We start from the raw sequence: 21,585 nt of genomic DNA on the forward strand, positions 1-21,585 counted from the left end.
ATAAATAATAATAGATTTTATTTATATCGTGCTTTATATTTAACAATCTCAAAGTGCTACAAAAGAAGAATAAAATTAACAAGCAAAAAAATCTATAGAAATAATTTAACAAAAAGCCTTTCTAAAAAGATAAATATTGAGGTTTCGTTTGAAGGCATCGATTGACTGTGGGGCTCTCAAGTAGTCGGGGAGGGAATTCCACAGCCTCGGCGCCACCGAAGAAAAGGCTCGATCACCCATACTGCTAAGTTTAGTTCTGGGAACTTGAAGAGTGTTGGTATGCACAGAGCGGAGGGTGCGTGAGGAAGTATGAGGGATAAGGAGTTCCTGTAAATACAGGGGAGCAGATCCATAAATGCACTGATGGGTAAGGAGGGAAACCTTGTACTCAATTCTAAGTGGTACAGGGAGCCAGTGAAGGGTTTTCAAGATAGGAGTGATGTGGTTATGCTTTTGCACCCTCATCAGGATCCTGGCAGCGCTGTTCTGAATGTACTGGAGTCTCTGGATACTCTTGCCAGGAATCCCAATGAGGAGCGCATTACAGTAATCCAACCTGGACGAGACAAAGGCATGGACAAGCCTCTCTGCATCTGCCAGGGTAATTGTTGGACGGAGTTTAGCAATGTTCCTGAGATGGTGAAAAGATGACTTACAGAGATGTTTAATGTGGGTGTCAAAAGTTAGTTGAGAATCCATTTTAACACCCAAGTTTGTAACAAATGTAGAAAGAGGTATCTTTTTTCCAGAGAAGGTGATACTGGTGATGGTAGTGGAACGAAGCTGGTGTGGTGTGCCAACTAAAATGGCTTCTGTTTTAGATCTGTTTAGCTGAAGGAAGTTGAGCCTCATCCATGCCTCTATTTCCTCCAAACAAATAGTCAGTGCAGATGTTGGCAGAGGAGCAGTAGAGGAGGTGGGAGTAGTCCTAAGATAAAGCTGAGTGTCATCGGCATAACAATGAAAAGAAAAACCATGTCTGCTAATGACACTTCCAAGGGGGAGCATATAGATGTTGAAAAGGATGGGGCCCAACACAGAGCCCTGTGGAACACCACAGGTAACATTATGGGTGTGAGATTTTGCGCTGCCAAGTGCGACATACTCAGTTCTACCGGTCAAATAAGATGTAAACCAATTTTGAACAGTTCCTGAAAGTCCAAGGGTGTATTGCAGACGGTGAAGAAGAATATCATGATCAATTGTATCAAAAGCAGCTGTCAGGTCAAGGAGAATGAGTAAAGAAGGAGAACCAGTATCTGCTGACATCAGAAGGTCATTTGTGACCCTGACCAGGGCTGTTTCGGTGCTATGGCCAGGGCGAAAACCAGACTGAAACTTTTCAAACAGATTATTCAGTTTGAGATGATCACGAAGTTGTACTGCAACTATTTTTTCCAGAACTTTAGAAAGAAATGGAAGATTAGAGATGGGTCTATAGTTAGACAGAACTTCAGGATCCAGGGTGGGTTTTTTTAGTAGTGGTCTGATGACAGTAGTTTTTAGTGCTGATGGAATATGGCCAACCAAAAGGGATTGGTTTATAATCCTGGTGATAAGTGTAGAAATAGCAGAAATGTTGGCCTTCAGCAAGGCTGAGGGAAAAGGGTCCAGGGAACTGGTAGACAGTTTCATTTTCCTGATGACGTCCTCCACCTCTTCCCGTGTGGCAACAGAGAAGGAGCAAAGTAGCTGGACAGTCTCAGGCAGCGGGTCGACAGTTGAGGATAACAGAAAATCCATGGTAGAGAGGTTTAAGCGAATGTTATAAACCTTTTGTCTGAAAAAATTGATATGCAGATTACACCTCTCATCAGTGGCCTCGGAATGAGCACATGAAGGAGGTTTAAGAAGATGATTTATAGTAGAAAAAAGTTTTTTTGGATCCCTGGAGCTATTTGTAATGATGGTGGAATAGAATCTGGACCGTGCAACCTTCAAAGCTTCCGCATACGCCCTTCTATGTTCCCTATAGGCCTGTTTGTGAACAGTCAACCCAGAAGCCTTGAGCCGTCTGAAGATATCCAAACATTTTCTCGCAAAATGATTTAAGTTTATATTCCCAAAATATGTGGCCTAGTGATGCGTGGGCTTGGTAGCATCACACACAAGTTGGATCTTGCCCTGGATACATTTTAGACAATTTTTAATAGAAACATTTGAGAAGATATAAATGAAGGTTTTTTAAAAGAATATTCTCTTATTTAAAAAAAGCATTTGTAGTGTACTACAATATATCTATAGCCACATTTTTAATGTTTTTCTAGCTTCAAGAGCTCCTGGACTCAACAGATCCAGTTATAGGCCTCTGTAGCCCTGATGAGGCCACTGACCTTCAGAAAATACAGCAGAGGGTGGTGGAAACCTGGGAGGACCTGAGAGTGCAAGTAGAGAACAGACGAGAGGAATTAGAGCGGGCCAAATCGCGCTTTCGTTTCTTTAACAAGGTGAGTAAAAAGCTTATGTTTTATCTTCAACTCTGATTATATAATGGAGAATACCAAAGGAAAATCCCACGATCACGGGGAGGTAACGACAATGACAAGCACAAGCAGTAACTCAGTCTGAAACCGTGATCAAAAAGAGGTGGTGACTGGCAGCTAAAAAGCAGACGTGCGTTAGAAGAGGATGATAACCAGGAGCAGGAGAGACTCAGTAGGAAATTAGGATAAGAAGAAGTTGTGATTGATTTGCAGATAAGGTATTAATGTGGTTTAGTGCTTTAGAGGATTCAGATAATTACTTGGGGAAGGTGGCAGCATGTGTAGATAAAGACTAACGCCTGGTTTTACTCTCAGGGTTAGGGATATTCTTCAAGATTAGAAGAATGACTCTGATGGTTGGAGACTAAAACTAAAAAGGGATGACCTGATGTTATATCGTAGACAGATTTTGGTTCAACCCTGTACTAACTTTATTGTGTAAACCCACAGATATGCCCTGTGGCCAGCTCTTGTTCTCTTATCCTTGTACTGACCTGGCCTGGAATGAGGCAGCCTGGAGCCGCAATGTACTTGCAGCTAGGACTAATGGATCCGTTCTATACCCTGAACTGACTGCTACAGTGCTTCACGTTCCCTATTAGGGGACATCTTCTTTTTAATTGTTTATAACATAGGCAGTAGGTTAGAGCAAATATTACATGCAAGCAAGGAGATCAGGCAATGAGCTTTTATCTAGTCATTATAGTCTTTAACATTCTTAAATAGTCTTGATGTGCCAAAAAGTGAAAGCAAGTAAAAGGGTCTGTCAGATCACCAATAATCCAGCCTGATTGTTTCAGTAGCTGTCATAAATGATGCTGGCCAACATACCCAATGTGTGTGGCTTTGAGTCTCTTAAGGTTACATTGCTGCATCATCTTGGTTCTTCCTTCTTCTCATCCTCCTTTCTGGTTCTTCAATGTCTCTGTCTTCTTGAATCTGACTTTTTAAAGCTTGTCAAGGCCGAGGTGAATACCTCCTTAGCCCCTCTATGATCAATGCCATTTTGACAGACTACAGCAGCACATGTTCACAAGGTGTGCACACCCAAAGATATCCAATGGTTGGGGTCCAAAAAATGACAGTTGTACCATTTGAAGGTCTGACCTTTTCATCTTGCTAGATTTAGTCTTCTGTCTGCTGTCTCGACTAACACTTCCTCTTTCATGTGTTATGACTGGTGTATTCTATTAACTCTTTTTGCCTCATAAAGATGTTTTTTGACCTCTTCGAGTCTAACCTGGTGTTCTTGACCTCAAGAAGTAACATTTTGACATGTTTTCATTCCTGAAAGATAATTTTTTACCATCTTCTGTGATGTCACAGTGGATTCTTGTGAGTGCCACCGTTTGGCAAATCTTATGTCAGCCGTTGCCTAGGGGAGTTCCCAAGATTCCCTTGGAGTGCGTGTTGTGTTACATCATCAGTGCAACCAATTAAATGGTCACCAAAGGCATTTCTTTCTCATCCAAGTTTAGATCAGTTTAATATTTCATGGACAATTTTCTGTTTCTTTCCCTTTCGCTTTTGCTGCAACTTTTGACTAACAACTTTTGATTTTTGTTTTAGCGTTTTCTGATTTGTGTGAAAGATCTTTTTCATTTCCCTTTCTACTAGCACATATTTTTGACCTAACTTCATGACCCCTTTGGTTAAACATTATCTCTGACTTCTATCGAGTCAGAACATCATGTGGTTACTAAACGGTTACAAAGATCAGAAGTTCAGGTGCAAAACAAAATAAAACAACTAACAGTTAAAAAGAAACAATTATAATAACATAACAATTGTCTGTTTTAACACTTTAAAGCACAAGAATAGAATCACATTACTCTACACCTCTCCATTGAAGTAAGTCATTAGGTTGTAGAGTAGGCCTAAGAGGAGGAGGATTGACAAAATTGGCTAAAAGATGAAAAATAATAAGAAGAATGTACTGAATGGTTTTAGAACAAATCTGAGAAGAGCAGGAACTCATTATGTTGTAGAGAACGCTGAGAGGGACAAGTAAATCTAAGCTGGGAATGGAGACTCAGTGTTGGTATGATTAGCAGAATGTGGTGAGACTGTTTCAAAAATGTAGAGAGGAATACGTTGTAACCACAAGGGGGCACCAGAGAACCCCCAAACCACAGACACAGAAATATAGCACATAATATGTGAATAAAATAAAGGACTTTTGTTACTTCCAAAGCACCTTTCGACAGACATCTTTCCAACCATTGGCCACATATACAATTACAATCACAGTAAATCACTAATTCTTCCTCTTTCTCTCCTCCTGTGAAATTTGCCTGCTGCTTCCTGACTCTGATTTGTCGATAAGAGGCAGACGGCTCCTTTTTTCTAGCATCTGGGAGTGCTTCTGTTGACATGAAGCTGCAGCCCCAAATTACTTCCAGATCCCACAGTTCCCCCTGGCGTCCCCCAAAGGACCCAACAGGGATGTCCCACAATACACAACATGCCCTACTACCAGTAGGCTTTGACCTTTACAGCCCAAAAATGGGGATCTGGGTTTTAAAGGTTAAACTATCCCAAAATATTTCAAAATGTCTCACAAGGGAAAGCAAAACCCTGAAACTGTGGCTTGTAGAGATATGCATCACAAAGACTCTTTATAAATTAAGATATTTATATGAAAAATAACAAAAGGGCAAATATAAAGCCCTTAAAAAGGCAACCCAAGGTGAACTAGACCCTATCCATATTCTGATAGCAAAATCCAAGGACAGAAGCAAACTAAATTCAATAAATCTGAAAATCAATAAAAATGATCCACTGCTCAGAACCTCTCTCTTTCTGACTCAAATATGGAGGACTTGGCAGCAGTTATTTCAGAGTTGTCCTGCGTACTGATACTCCACACACATAATACAACAATAAAAACACGAAATTAACCATTTTTCTTGACCATAAATGCAAACAACATGGGGTAAGTAACAGATAAATTCAATTTTTTGGGTGGACTATTCTTTTAATGGTATTTGCTTTCTCCTTCTCTTTTTATTGATCTTTCCTAGGCCAATGACCTTACATTATGGTCAATGGAGGTACTTCATGGAATGAAAGCAGATGAATCCATCCGTAACATGTCCACTAGCAGTTTGAGACTGAAGCAGCACCAGGAGCTCAAATCTGAGATGGACAGCCGTGAACCGACTTACAAGCAAATCAATGCTTTTGGAGAAGATCTTGCGCAACAGGATGTTTCTGGAGCCACAGAGGTGTGATTTAATACTAAACACTGTCGCATGCTCCGAAAGATCATTTTGTTAGGAGTTTAGTTGAGAGGGGATATTAAGGAGCAGTATAAAGATGACGAGATGAAAAAACAAGACTAAAGTGTGTTATAAGGCAGTGCTGACAGTAGCTGATGCAATACTTTTGGACTGGCTAATGTATAGCATAGAGATCTGCTGCCCCATCTTAATGTGGATATCTTCCAGGTGATCTCAACCAGGTGCTCGATTTTGTAGCAACATTGGATATTACAATATAACTGCCTAGGTGAGAGGCCTAATCTAAAATGCTCCTCACTGGGAAGACTTCCACCAATTTAGAAAGACAAGTTTCATTTGGACACCACTCATGGTTTATAAAGAATACCCATTTACCTGTACAGTACAAAAGAGCGGCCCTCCAAAGTATGCACCCTGTAAGCTGAAACATGAAATGTTCATCACTGCCTTGGAAGACCATGCCAAGTACTAAATAGAAGAACTTTCATTTCAGATGGTTCCATTTCATGTATTCTCTGATTGTAGGTCAGAGAGAAACTGGTAGCACTCCAGGATGTGTGGAATAATCTTCATAAGCACTGGGAGATGAAGCAACAGTGGCTGGAGGGCGTCTTCCTGGAGCACACCTTCTACAGAGACATCGGCCACATGGAAAAAGTGCTGAACTCACAGGAGGTAAAGTGTTCAGATTGTGCAAGGAAACTGAAAAGAACAGTTAAAGAAAGATATCTTGATATGCCAGTGTGATCAAACATTTTGTTTTTTTGTTTTTCTGTCCTCCTGGCCATCTCATGATAATATTGTACTAATCTTAAGAGGCTTAAAATACAATATTACTCTCCCCAGTCACTTTATTAAGTATGGGGTTGGACCCTCTTTTCCTGTAATGTTTCATGACCTTGATTCAACAAGGTGCTGGAAACATTCCTCAGAGATTTTGGTCCGTATTGACATTAGCATCATGCAGTTGGTGCAGATTTGTCAGTTGCACATCCATGATGTGAATCTCCTGTACCACCACCTCCCAAACGTCCTCTATTAGATTGAGATCTGCTGACAGTGGATGCCATTTGAGTACAGTGAACTCAATGTCATGTTCAGGAAACCAGTTTGAGTTGATTTGAGCTTTGTGACATGGCGCTTTACTCTGCTGGAAGTAGCCATCATAAGATGTGTACACTGAAGTCATAAAGGGATGGACATGGTCCGCAACAATACTCGGGTAGGCTGTGGCATTTAACCATGCTCAACTGGCTGTAAGGGGACCCAAGTGTGCTAAGAAAATATCCCCCAAACCGTTACACCACCAGCAGCAGCCTGAACCGTTGATACAAGACAGGATGGTTCCATGGTTTCCTGTTGACGTCAAATTCTGACCCTACCACCCAAATGTTGCAGCTGAAATTGAGACTTACTAGACCAGGCAATGTTTTTCCAATCTTGTTTTGTCCAATTTTGGTTAGCCCATGTGAATTGTAGCCACTGTTGCCTGTTCTTAACTGACAGGAGTGACACCCGGTGTCGTCTCCTTCTGCTGTAGGTTCGACATGTTGTGTTCAGAGTTGTTCTTCCACGTATCTCAGTTGTAACAAGTGGTTATTTGAGTTACTGTTGCCTTTCTATTAACTCAATCCAGTCTGGCCATTCTACTCTGGCCTCTGCCATCAATAAGGCATTTTCACCCAGAGAATTGCCACTCACTGAATATTTTCCCTTTTTCCAACTGTTCTCTATAAACCCTGGAGATGATTGTATGTGTAAATCTCAGTAGATCAGCAGTTTCTGTACTCAGCTCAGCCTATCCAGCACCACCAACCATGCCACGTTCAAAGTCCCTTAAATCACTTTTCTTCCCCATTCTGATGCTCATTTTGAACTTCAGCAGGTCATCTTGACAATGTCTACAGGCCTAACTTCATTGGGTTTCCGCCATGTTATTGACTGATAAGATATTTACGTTAACAAGCAGTTAAACAGGTGTACCTAATAAAGTGGCCGGTGAGTGTATATAGAAGGACTCTACTTTTCTACTGATTATTTATCTATGTTATGTAAGCTCGCATTGACTTATTTTGCATTACTTATTCAACATTATTTATTTTTGCCTAATGTAACTTGTTTGTCTTTTCTTGACATCTTGTAAAGCACTTTGAGCTTCATTCTGTGCATGAAAATGTGCTACAGAGATAAGTGTTGTTGTTACCATGGGAGTCGTCACTACTGAACGGCAGTAGGTATTGATTGAGAAGAGTTTATTACATCAGATAGTAATGAAGTTTAAACCTGACCCTAGGGGGGAACAAAAGCTCGAGCCCCTGTAATTGCCATGGAAAAAAATGAAGTCCAGAAGTGGCTCAAAGTAAGTTAATTGCTTAAGAATCTATTGACTTTAGGAAAAACGAAATGGCCCTCAAGACCTTAGGGAGAGTTAATGAGGGAGCAGCACAAGGTTGATTATGGATCAACCAGAAGTGCATAAATGCAAGTGAACATGATGAACTACAGAGATGTGTCTGTAATTGGGGGTGGCCAAGAGTGAACTGGGGAAGACCACTTAAATATCTCAGAATGATGAGCTAACTTCAGGAGAATGATGTAGTCTGACGCTGCGTTTTATAGCCCGGGTCTTAATGACACGCTGCAGTCAGTTTAGTAGAATTCAGCCCTTAATAATACAATAATGTGGAAAATATAAATATCAAATTATCATTGATAATATACTAAAGTAAACTGTACCCCTTGAAATGTTCACCTTTGTAGCTGGATGTGCCCAGTAAATAATGGGATTTGTTGTACAGGAGGATAATTAACATGATAATACTAGTAACAAACAGGAGGAGACTATTCCTAAAAAAAAAGATGATAGAAAAACTCTTAAAACAACAAAGGCTGACAACACTGAAAACCAGTCATTAGAGGTATGGAGTGTTGAAGCAGGCAGGCATGGGCACCCTCAGCCCCAAAGATGGCACTTGGAGTATCGGGACAGAGAACAGAATCAAGCTTTATTACATGATGCACACATGGTCCCAGTTCAAATATATTGAGCCCAGAGTATTCCATGAGCTTCAAATTTATTACAATTCTTATCACAAAATATCCCCCCTTCACACAATTTCACATCATCTGCTTTATAGGGTTTCTAATAATAATGACCTCGTTCAGCACCTTTTCTCATAACAATTGCCAGGAGTGGCAGACTTTCTCATAACAATATCCTGCCATCATAGAGTTTCTCATAACAATTTACCCTTCGCTATCTGTTTCTTCATTAAAATCCCTTTGGCTCAAAGGACATATTTGAGTCACAGAAATTCAAAACAAAATAAGTAAAAGAGCAGGCAGGCTGCCCTTTTATTCTAACAATGTGGCCTTTCTTAATGAACTCCTTCATGGTCTAACACTAACTGTAACCCTTAGTATACTAATGTGCACCATGATATAATGCCTATTTTCATATATGCTCATGATTCTCTTTGAATATACGCAAATCATCAACTTTAAGAATATACCTTTCTGTAAGAGCGATGCACACTGAGGTATTTCCTGAATCTTCATGTCTGTTATAGCATTGCTTTTATGCTGTAAGTAACATAGAAATGTTTTTCATATAAAGACCATCACAACACATAATCACAAACAGAACTTTGCACGATACCTTGGCGAGCTCTGTAAGCCGTGCTGTTTCGTTGAAGGACATGCGTGTGTCAGATTCACTGACCCCCAGCTTGTTGCTGCATCCATCTTTTGCCTTTATGCCTGGTGCAGCTGCGTTGTTCTTATATGTGTGTGGACCTTTCTTGCGTGGAGGGCTTCTGTTCTCTTTCTCGTCCTCATCTGAGTTCACCTCTGTTATAGCACATCTTTATTTGAAAATAGCAGTGTCAGATCAGGGGGAACGTGTTTGTGACTGAGAGAATAAAACTGAATAAAAAAAAAGTGCCATACATTTACATCGGCTGTTACAGACTCAAATCAAATGTATGTTTTAATTCTATAATAGTAACAATAAGAGCAGCTCACTACTCAAAACAGTAAATGTAGTAAGGGCCCAGAATCAAACCCACGACCTCTTCATTATAAGTCAGCAGTTTTTACCGCTGCACCACCCAAGCAGTCATGTCAGCATCGTACCCTAATCTGATTTCTTTTTCTTTGGTTATATTCTTGAAAAAAAGGACACTTGTTTTGTTATATTTGCAGCTTTTGTGAAAGTGTTTATTTGATATTTGGACTTCAGTCTTCACACATTATACACTTCATGTCAAAATTTTGTCATTAGTACTATAAGATGAAAAAAGTTTCTGTTTTAGGTATGTGTTCAACATTTTTTGCCATGCATTTCCTGTCATCCTACATTTACCCAGATCGTTGTAGACACGGAACACCCATGAAATGCATGTGTTCCAAATAATGATATATTATTTACCCTATACAACTCCAGGCAGCTCACACCCAGAGCTGACAGATAGGATAGCAGGCTGCTTGCTGCTTGTGTTGATCGACACATTTACAAAACAAAAGACGCTAACAGAGAGGTTCGAAGGAATTTAAGGTGGGCTGGGATTACATGTTTTTCTTAGGATTCATGGATTTTAGTGTTAAGTCACATGGCTTCAGTCATCCTCTAGTAATTCATGGTTATGCTTTCGCACTGAGCGTGTTTGCTATTTACATTTATTATACACTTTAAATTTTTTTTGTTAGGGTCTCTGTTTTTTGCTTTGCACCCTCCCTCACCATCTTCTATGGTGGAAGAGCAAAAGCATTAGATTCGTCAAAAATGTAGATCTCTGTTTTTCGACGGGTCTCAACTTTTTAGGGTTCCCTGATACTGAAAACATCAATATCTTCATGACATGTGTGTGCCTGTCTGTCTGACTGCCATAGTTTCTTGAGGACGGTCTAGAGCTAAAAGGACTGAATGGAAAAATACCAAATTCGAAAGTTAAGCCTGTTACGAGATGACAATGTGCTGATTAGTTTTTGAGCCAAATTATGCAAGAGAAAGAGGCACCCTAGAGGATCTCTCACATACTGTAATTCTGCAATTATGAAGTCTTCTCGTCAATTGCTATCATAATTTCATGATCAGAAAGATCAGCATCTGAGTGGTAAATAATTACTGAAATGTTATAGAATAGTTTGGGTAACTTGGTTCCTAGGGCACAAAGCCTACTGATGTTCATGTCTAAATTTTTTTTTGTCTGTGTAATATTATATGATAATAATGTTTCTCTTCAATAGGTATCTATTTAGTTTTTAATTTTTTCCAGCAACACCATCTTATTTTTTTAGTGAGTACCGCCATTTCAGATAGTATTTACTCTGACGCAGCAGCCTGTCCCGAGAAGGCATGGCCTCAGACACTGTGTCTGATGACGCTGACAACGCACTTTGCACACCATCCAATATTGTCGATATTTCTTCAGAGATTTCTAGTGTGTGCTTTTAAATGTGTGGCTAGAGCTGTTTTTGACTTTAAGTTTGGTTTCCATATTGGTCTAATTTGAAAGATCACTTGCTCCCTAGTCTTGACCCTGTAATTTGTTTTGACTGCGATTCACCTTTTGGTCCAGACTCTTGCTTACGCTCTACCCTTTTTCCAACACAAAGGCAGAACATCTCCAGTTACTCTTTACACCCTGAGGCCCACTCAAGTTTTCTGTGCTGATGTAAAAACCTCACCATCACATTTGGGTTTATTGTACTCTCTGTGAGCAGAGGAGATTAAGAAGATTTTCAGCAGTATTGATTGTACTAGCAGTGCTAGCAGACTGAGCAGTCTGATTTAAGGAAGAATCAAAATATTTAATCTGAAATGATAGACAGATGTTTTTGGGTGCCGCAATCAATGGCAATGGGATGACCGTACTGCCTTCACGGATAAGAGCAGCACTGTCCTCCTCATTCAGTCACTTAGATCTTTGGCATTTCTTGTGTATTGCATGACAGCCTGAGTTCAGTCCTCGGTGAGCAACAACTGGCTTTATAGTAGGTGTTATGAGTCAGTCTTATCTTGGCCTTGAGCCTGTGGCATTACAATGAAAACATCCCTCCTTAGTCACCGCAGAACCTTCTGTATACTGTCCACTCAATTAAGTCACTTGTGTGGGTTTAGGTGACATCACTACTGCAGTTCCAGGTAAGAGAATTGTGGCAGCAGGTAGTGTTGTCCAGCGTGATCTCTGTTTGTAAGTCTGTTATCCTCACAGATGACTGTGATTCCCTCATGTATGACTATAAAAGATCTTCTATGCTCAATCTGTTAGGTCACTTGCTTGACTGGGATGAAGCTGTGACATCCCGGGTATAATCCTTTGTGGGAGGTGGGCTTTTTACTTGTAGAAATTAGGAAATAATCTATTAAATGTATTTATTTCTGCTCTTTTTGATTTACGGAAGATGTTTTTTGTCTTTACATGCTGCTGCCAAAACACGAAAAGAACAGCTTTTCTAGAAATGCAGCTTTTAGAACATATTAGAAGAAGTGCAATTTACTTTCAGATCCAGCTAAAGAGCAGTGATCTGGGCTCTTCAGTAGATGAGACTGAAAGGCTGATAAAGAGACATGAGGCCTTTGAGAAGCTGCTGAACTCTCAGGAAGAGAAGGTAAGTCAGAGTCATGACATCTGCTCTGGTTTTCATTGATTTCTGGTATGCATCTCACCCAGCAACATGGAGTCTGACACATCACAATATTAAACATCTCAGCAATTGTTTATAATTGTATGGTTCATTTAGGTGGCTGCTTTTGAAGACCAAGCTAATCGATTGAAGAGAGAGGGTGTGAAGATAGACAGTGCTAAAACTATTCAACACAAGCTGAAGACTATTCTGGACCGCAGAAGGAGGATTGTGGAGCTGTCGGCCTGGAGAAGAGAAGAGCTCAACAAGGCCCTCTTGCTGGCCGTGTTCAATCGAGATTTGGCTGAAGTACATATACTTCCATCTAATGGGGGGAAAATACTTGGGCAATTTACCAATTAATGTCAGCATGTGTAGTAGTTACTGTCTGCTAAATATAATAATAGAAAGTATCAGATCAGTGAACAACATGGAAAATTAGTTGATGAATTAGTAATGAAATAAATACAGAGTATCAGTGTTCCAGAATTTTCAGAATACTGTAAGGAATAGAAAATGGACTATTTCAAGGGAGATCAAAATAAAAAAAAAAACTGTTGATCTGATTTATCAATTAAACATAAAAAGAGCAAAATAGAGGTTATAGTGTTCACAAAGTAGAGCTGCTTTCCAAGAAAGTTAATACGGTCTTACATTGACTCAATGATGTCTGTACAGGCAGAAGACTGGATCTCTGAGAGACTGCAGAAGCTCCAGGAAGACTCCAAGGAGGATATGAATGACCTTCAGGTGAAAATGAAGCTGCTTCAGAAACACCAGGCCTTTGAGGCAGAGATTCTTGCTCACAATGAGATCATCACTGCTGTGCAGAAGGTACGTGAAGCACCTCTTCACTTCCTTTAAATTTAAAAAAGAATTTTTCAAGATGAGCTCCTTCTGTATTTTGTCTTAGATTCATGTTTTATTGTATAAAAAGTAAGAATCAAGATCATCTTCTGGTGCTTTACTTAAGGTGTTACTGGATGGTGACCGGACCAGCAGGTACTTCAGATAACATGCCATTGCCGGGATGATGATGATATGTTATGGTGTGTCCAGGTTCAGGAGTTGGACTCACTTTCAGACCCTTTACATGACTTATGCGCTTGAGACTTCCTGCCATCTTAGCTTTTCACTCTAGACCTTGACTTGTTTTTGTCCTTGCATCTTTAGTTTACACTGGTCCTGATCTGGTATTCTGTAAATAGAACACACACAGGTTTTTTTCTTAACACCTTGAATGCGATGCACAAGTTAACTCCTATCTCATTGAGTCTGTCAAGGCGCGACATAAGATATAACTCTTATTTCAGTATGCAGACACAGTCAGCACGCTGGTGATCTCTGCTGCCTGCTATACTACTGCCATCTAATTGATAGCGAGAGAATTTCTTTAGGACTCAACAGCTTGCGGGAAATAGTGTTATAAATAGATAATATGTAGTTATGTCATGAAAAACCCATCAGCGGCTTTTTGCCTTTATTTTTCAGACTGGTGAGAAGATAATTACTTTACGACATCCGAAGTCCTTTGAAGTTCGTCAGAATGTAAGTGCTCTTCTGGACCACTGGGCGTCCCTGAAAAGAGCTGTGGCTGAGCGAGGAAAGGTGCTAGAGGACAATCGGGACTTCCTGGAGTTCCTGCAGAAGGTGGATGAAGTGGAGGCCTGGATCCGCCAGAAGGTAGTTTACATAGTAGTTGATTCAGGCGGGGTTCAAATAGTGCCATGATTCTTATTTATTAATTTAGATTTAACCTACTAGTAACATCATGCTTTGTAGTAGAGCTATCACAATGAACTATTAATGCGCTGCAGTAGTAATACTAGTCATATATGGAAGATTACTGACAAAGTTAAGTGCAGCCCAGTGTATTCACTACATTGCAATGCAGTGCGTATGTATGTGGTGCATTTACTTTCGGCAAGGTTTTATTGTGACCTTCATAAAAACATATCAGCTGGTCGAATGCTTTTTCTTACAGCACACAGTTTTTGTTCTCAGTTTAATAGGCAATACAAAAGCACATTGAATTTTAATTCACGTCCGTAGGTCGCATGTCATAACTAAAAGCAAAGCAAACATATTGCATTCCACTTAGTGGCTGCTCTGAGTGTGTAGCAATTCAACGCAAGACTACGTGTTACTCATGCCGTATCTGAGTGAATTCAAATGACCGATCAACATCAAAAGGTTGGGTAATGGTCAGTGTCAACAGTTGGGGTAAGAGGCGCTCCACTTCTTATATTGTATTGTTCCATTGTTCTTGTGATAATCCTGACCAATACATCAAGAAGTTTAGCGGTAGCTGGTAATTTCGTTTTTTATTATTTAGGGGAATATTGGTGTACAGATGTCCCAGTTGATTATCTACAGAGTTGTATGATGCAGCGCTTTTTTGGGAAATTAGCTTTTAAATGTATTTTAAGGATGTTAATGTAGCAGTAGGAAATTGTTCTGTTGCTGCTTCTATTTCTCCAGACCTTAGAAACCAGTCAAAATGGAACCAGAATGAAACCCTCATTTATATAGTGTGACAGATAGGGGGCACTCTCGCTCCCTTGAACCCCTGTCCACGACTCCAGACACCAGGTAAAAGTCCAAACTTTGACTTTATTAAATCTCCACAGTGCACAAAGCACCCTCTTCTCCACTATACTCATACAAATCACTAACCAATACAATAAATCACAATCCTCTACTCCCAGACACATTGCCACCCTTCCACCCAGCTCAGCTCGCCGTCTGGGAGCTCCCACAGTCCTTTTATATATCCTGACCCGGAAGTGTTCCCAATCCTCAGTCCATGTGATCCTGTGTCACTTCCGGGTCAGGTAAAATGTTCTTTTCTTCACCCCGGAAGCCCATCATTCCCCTTGCCCATGTGTGCTTCCGGGGCGTATGGAAAATATCCGTTGTTCCTCCCTGCAGTGTCTCCTAGTGCCCCGGTATCCAGCAGGGCTGCGTAAAAACTACAATGTCCATGATGCCCTGCTGGTCTTCGGGGGACCTCCATACTGCAAGGAGGGCTCCACCTTGCGGCTTGGGGGTATTGGCTGGGATAAACGGCCGGTCATACACCACAATAGCCAGCTGCCACCTGAACAATGAGGCAATGGATCCCCTGCCTTATTAACTTCCTGTTCACCACTGTTAGCACTATGTGAACGCAGTCATGATTGGAATGCCTCCTACCCCTACTGATGATACCCATTGATCCACTTTTTGATGCTGGATGGTCATCTGAATATATTTAGTTTTAGCATGATTAACGTGTGGTCTTGAATAGAAATGCAATACACTCAGGGCAGCCAAGCTCAACACATGCTTCTATTATACCATAAATGTGTTAGTGTTGGAGAGATGTATGCTTTTCATCAATGGAATGATTTTCTGTTCCAGGTATACCGATTCAATTTAAATTGCCTCCTTGGCTTATGAACAAGCCTTGGAATAATCGGCTGTCCATTTTTTCTCTATCTTTTTGAATATCATGAGAGCGTTTGTGAAGATACCTTAGTTTCTTTTTGCAGGCAGCAACAATGCAAATTCATGGACTAAAACTGAAAACTAGATCCAAGGTCATAGAGCTAGAAAGGGCTCAAAAATGTAATGAGCAGATAGCAGAAGAAGAGAATTCTGAGGATGCTGATGTCCGAGTATTATTGTTGTGAGATATACTGTACATTTCATTTAAGTACTGTACATCATCTGCAGTATAGAAAGTAAAAATGGCTGGATCAGACCTAATTTTGGAGTTATCAGGTTAGTCACTACAGACTGGAAGTAGCTACTTAACAACAGTTTTCCTGTGTATTTGGACTAGCTGTCGGTGAGGAGCAAACATAAGGTTATGGTCTACAAACAGCTGGAGTGGGCCAGACAGGGCTGGCTTACCTTAGCTGAATCTTCATTGGGTGGGATGTTGTGCCAGCACTTCACTGTTCTCTAGATTCTTTATGGTGTGGGTCATATACTTGCTAAAGTTACACACTGTAGCTGGCAGTGACATAAATTGTCTGAGGTTACATGATTGTGCTTTGTCATGTATTTGTTACCAGGAAGTGATGATTAATGTAGGAGACATTGGCACGGATTATGAACATGGGCTTCAGCTGCTGAAAAAACTCAATGAATTCCGGAGTGCTGGATCTCGGGTGAGTTCAAGCAGTAGTTTGTATGAACAATTTGATGCAAAATTTAAGAGAAGGTGATCACTGGATGGTAGCATGTTGGTTTGCAAGCCTTTATTTCAGATTTCACGTTGGTATCATATATCCAAGGGCTGGAGACAAAAGGTTTGTTCTCCAGTTTGTTAACAAATTAGATTTGAATCAGTTGTTTCATCTCAATGGTTTTTGGAACGTTTCTGGGACCATGGAATGAGTTGTGTAAGTGGTGAGTGTAAATGGCCATTAACATGAAGTCTACAATAAGAAGTGAGTAAAAAATGGAAAGGTCATACTTTTCCAACAGGATACAACTGTGGATGATGCACACATCAAAGCTATCAACTCACTGGCTGCCAAGCTAGAGAAGCAGAACCGTAAGGAAGTGAGCACCGTGAGACAACGTCGACAAAGACTCAATGACAGGTGACTCTAGTACTAGCTGCTAAACTTCTCTTCACACATCTTTAAGCATTGAAAATGCATTTCACCAATGTTCCTGATTAATTTCATAAAAATATAAATCAATATGTCAAGTAAACCATCTCCTTGTTCTCACCCTCACACTTGCAGATGGAGCAACTTCCATGGTAGCCTTAACAGGTACAGAATGACGCTTGAAGGAGCATTGAAGATTCATGCGCTTATCAGGGAACTGGAAGATATCCTGGAGAGGACTGGGGAGAAGGTAAGACTCACAGGTGATGACTCGACAGCTTCTTGTTTTGGTTGGTACCAAACACTATCCACCCATCTGGGATGGATTTTAGTTGATCTTCTGGAAGACATTTCAGAAAGAAAGTATTGCTTCTTTGTGTGTGTGACTATGGGGTTCAAAATCTTTTTTGTTAATATCATACATTTCTGTGGCAACTAATTACTTTGTTAACACTTTACATACAAATGTAAGCGATCAACTTATTTTTGTGTCTCATCTTGAGCATGCATGTCGCCACATCCTTGGCCATGCCTCCCCTAGGCTGTTTGTTGCCGGCCATGCTTGCTTCTTTTACTTTCTCAGCTCATCAAACAGTCCTGTGAACATCAGTCAGTGCTCAGCTATTACGTTTATCCTACCAACAGCCCTAAAGGTCATTCTTTGTTTCATTTTGTGATGTGATTGGCCTCTCATTTCATTTGTAAATGTGGTTTTCCTTAGTGATCTGGCCTGCATTTACTTGATTAGATTTTCTGGTTTTTTTTTCTTCTTTTTTTTACCTTTCCCTTTACCTGTCTTATTTATTTTTTCACTGATATGCCACAGATCATTTTTCTGTCTGGTCATTCTCTTGCTATCGGTTTGATCAATAGGAACCAATCTTTTATGAATGTACCAACCATTTTCCTACTGTAATTTTGAACCATAACTTAGCATTTAGGAATATGATAAATAGTGGCGTTAAAATCAGATTCTAGGATACTGCTTCTTTTTTTTGGAAAGAGTTCGCTAATGCATGGAAAGGACTACGGGCAAGATGTTGAAAGTGTGGAAATCCTTATCCGTCAGCATGAAGAGACAGATCGTGAAATCAAAGTGATCCAACATAAAGCAAAGGTATCTTTCCAGATTTATGTTTTCATCAAAGTGGGATTCTGCTCTCCTGTTTCTTCAAGTCACTCCTTTCAGACAGACTTGTACCTCTCATATATCAACACCTCCTACAATGTTGTATCTCTTCCAGTTTTAATTACTGCACCTCTTTCTCACCTTCATCAGATTCACACAACATCCTGATCTTCATTTGTAATCTATAGCCGTGACAGCCCCTTCATCCTCATTTCTAATAGGCACATTCATCTCTGTCTTGCTCATCTTCTTTCTGATGATCATCACCTTGGCGTCTGTTCTTAATTATTAACGTTGTCCTACTGATCGCCTTCCCCTACAGAGTCGCATGTCCTCCTTGTCAAACCTGCTTCTTCATGACGGAGTGGTGGCTCTCAGGCTAGGGATCTGTGCTGGCATTTGGAAGGTTGATGGTTTGAATCCCATAAATGTCAGAATGGATTCCCCTCTCTCTGGTTAGGTTGGTGGCAGGATTGACACTCAAGCCACTAAAAAACACACTAATCCACTCCATTCGATTTAATGTGGTCCTGAGGTGTCACCCATTACACGAATGAGCTCGGGCCCTAATTTGGGTTCCTGAGGTGGTTCGTCGTGTGCCAATGTACTCTATCAATGCCTCCTTCCAACCTCTCTCTCTCTCTCTCCTAGTCTTACCTGATGCTTGTCCTCTTCCTTAACTCAGTCTTATTTCTGCCAGGTTCTCATCTTTAACAGAGTTCCATTTGTCATTAATTGCCATCATCTAGTCCATGTGGCCAACAGCAGGCATTCCAACCTTCCAACCCGACACAGACACACACAGAAGCACAACTTCAAAGCACAAAGGACTTTTATTTTCTTCTTTCTTTCGTGGGAAACTCCTTCCCTGTTCCCCACAAGTAAGACACAGTTCCCAAGCACAGCACAACAAACAATTCTTGTCTTCTTTTCTCTCTTTCTCTTTCTTCCTCCTCTACTCCTCCAGGCAAGCTTCATCTCCCTCCTCCCAACTCTGGCTCCCCGAGTAGTGTCTGCTAGGGAATCCATTCCCGGATGGGTTTATCCATTCCCTGGAATTCAGGAATCCCACATGTCATTCCCAGGAATCCCGGGCTCCCGGGGTTGACACAATGCACGGGCATCTCACATGTGAACGGTTTTAGAACGACCTACATTTACTTTTAATAAAACTACTGCAATATGTTGACACCAATAAAAAACTAACCTTATCTACAAGCAGTTCATGCGGTCATATAAGTACATGTATCTAGTTAGTTGTGGTAATAAGAGCGTAGAAAGCACAACGTGTCCAGTGTGCGGTCGTCCAGGCGAGAGCACACCTTTGTGCAGAGTGTGCCAGCCGCTGAGAAAGCACGCTGTGCCTCCACTGAAGTAGATGGCACGGTCATCAGATACTGATACACTTGTTTTAAACAACGCCCCCACTTGCCGTTGCTCTGAAACACCGCCATTTCAGCTTTTACTGATGCATCCAGTTTCATGTCATCATTCTGTGATGGCAAGTTTCTTGGCACAGATCATGCAGATGCAACAGACTGACGCATTGCAATTTCAAGCTGCTGTTCAAAGCTGTCAACAGCACAGACCTCAATGAACTCTGCACCGTCCTGGTATTCGTGAACTGCAGAGTGCAGACACCTCCTAGTCCACTGTGCTCAGTCTTAGTGGGAGCCGGGAGACTGACTGCTGCTGGTCTGTTGTTGACTGAATTAATGAACAACACAATACACCGTGGGCCAAAAAACCCTGCCACTTAATTAATTTCAACTATAACTCTGTTATTTCTTGATCGATTTTTACACTTTTACATGCTATAAATGCAAGCTTGGCCGTTCCCGTTCACCCGGGAATTCCAGCAGTTTCATTCCCGGGAATGGATTCCCTAGTGTCTGCTGGCTCCTTTTATAGGGCACCTGGAAATGCTCCGGGTGCTTGTTGACCCACTTCCAGCAGCACTTCTGGGTGTGGAGGAAGTGCTGCTCTCCAGGGCTCAGTAGTAGCTGCAGCCCCCCGCTGGCACCCACAGATCCCAAGAGGGCTGTATCCAACTCCAACTCCCATGAAGCCCTGCGGGAGCCTGAGACACCGCTGCAGTCCAGGGGGGCTTCCACCTAGCGCTCCGGGGGAAATAATACTCTGGATATGCTCCCTCCCCCGGTCCTTCTAGTGTGGAAGCATCCCAGCTGTCCACCACAACCATCAAGTGCTCTTGTGTCCCTCTCTTAGTCTTTGTCCTCACTTCTGTCAGAGTCAGTCATATGTGTCATCGTTACATAAATTAATAAATACTCTCTTAATGTGTTAAATGGCAGGGGCTGGAGAAAGAAGCGAGAGCCTTGTCAAAAAAACAAGCTGATCTGGAAGAGAAACTGAGTAAAAAGCAGCAGGAAGTAAGGGATGCTCTGGCTCAGCTGGAAAAAGAGGCCAAATTTCGGTATGCATTATCTGTGGGGTCTTTACCCACTCAACAGACATGGGTGCCTGACTGGTTATACTGTTTATCATTATCTGCTTATCATCTTGTATCTTAACCCTCTGGTAATGGCTGACTGTGCTGTGTGCAGGTTCTTTCTGCTCCTAATATAGTCAATTCTGCTATTTGCAACTAATGATGAGATGTAAGAGCTGCAGTTTTTACTATTGGATTTTTCGTTTTGTCAGTCAGGAGAAGCTGCAGGCCTCACTTCAGCTGCAGCATTTCAAGGCTGACCAGCATGAACTTCTGGACTGGGTGTTGGCAGTCACCGCTTTAATGGCCGACAGTGTTTTACCTAAAACCAAAAGGGAAGCCGAGGGCCTCATTACAGAGCACCAGGAGATAAAGGTGGGAAGTGTCACTCGTTCTATCAAGACAGCTTTATGTTTTCAGATGTTAAATTTTAACCCTCATAAAAATACAAAGCAAATTAAATTTTCATCTTTCATTCACACTACACCATTCGTTGTTTTCAACCCTTGAAGATTCAGACTTTTAAAAACGCTCCCCAGAGCAGCAGTGAGAGACCAGCTATGTTATATGGGCTGGAGTCGGTGGCACTGAACAGAAAGCAGGAGACAGAGCTGGAGGTGGCAGAGTTAAAGATGCTAAGATTTGCATTGGGTGTGACGAGGATGGACAGGATTAGAAATGAGGACATTAGAGGGTCAGCTCAAGTTGGACGGTTGGGAGACAAAGTCAGAAAGGCGAGATTGTGTTGGTTTGGACATGTGCAGAGGAGAGATGCTGAGTATATTGGGAAAAGGATGTCAAGGATAGAGATGCCAGGCAAGAGAAAAAGAGGAAGGCCTAAGAGAAGGTTTATGGATGTGGTGAGAGAGGACATGCAGGTGATGGGTGGGACAGAACAAGAGGACAGGAAGATGGAAACAGATGATCTGTTGTGGCAACCCCTAACGGGAGCAGCTGAAAGAAGAAAAGAAGAAGAAGACAAACGCTCTCCAGAGGTGGATACGTCATAAAATAGCATCAGCACTTTGGTGTGGACGGGTGCAAA

The 21,585-nt window shown here is 41.3% G+C and overlaps 1 protein-coding gene across 1 annotated transcript in view; it reads left to right on the forward strand.

Moving 5' to 3' along the window:
- The window catches only part of LOC120519091 (spectrin beta chain, erythrocytic-like), a 147,161-nt gene that overhangs the window by 82,025 nt on the left and 43,551 nt on the right, over nt 1-21,585 (forward strand). The window contains exons 33-45 of the mRNA XM_039742188.1: nt 2,268-2,447; nt 5,507-5,710; nt 6,251-6,400; nt 12,233-12,337; nt 12,470-12,661; nt 13,031-13,186; nt 13,844-14,035; nt 16,414-16,509; nt 16,829-16,947; nt 17,095-17,209; nt 17,963-18,076; nt 20,404-20,525; nt 20,753-20,915. Coding sequence (XP_039598122.1) covers nt 2,268-2,447; nt 5,507-5,710; nt 6,251-6,400; nt 12,233-12,337; nt 12,470-12,661; nt 13,031-13,186; nt 13,844-14,035; nt 16,414-16,509; nt 16,829-16,947; nt 17,095-17,209; nt 17,963-18,076; nt 20,404-20,525; nt 20,753-20,915 — 1,908 coding nt within the window. The remainder of the gene's footprint in view (nt 1-2,267; nt 2,448-5,506; nt 5,711-6,250; nt 6,401-12,232; nt 12,338-12,469; nt 12,662-13,030; nt 13,187-13,843; nt 14,036-16,413; nt 16,510-16,828; nt 16,948-17,094; nt 17,210-17,962; nt 18,077-20,403; nt 20,526-20,752; nt 20,916-21,585) is intronic.

This window comes from Polypterus senegalus, chromosome 18 (assembly GCF_016835505.1).
Source record: "Polypterus senegalus isolate Bchr_013 chromosome 18, ASM1683550v1, whole genome shotgun sequence".
NCBI classification, from domain to species: Eukaryota; Metazoa; Chordata; class Cladistia; order Polypteriformes; family Polypteridae; genus Polypterus; species Polypterus senegalus.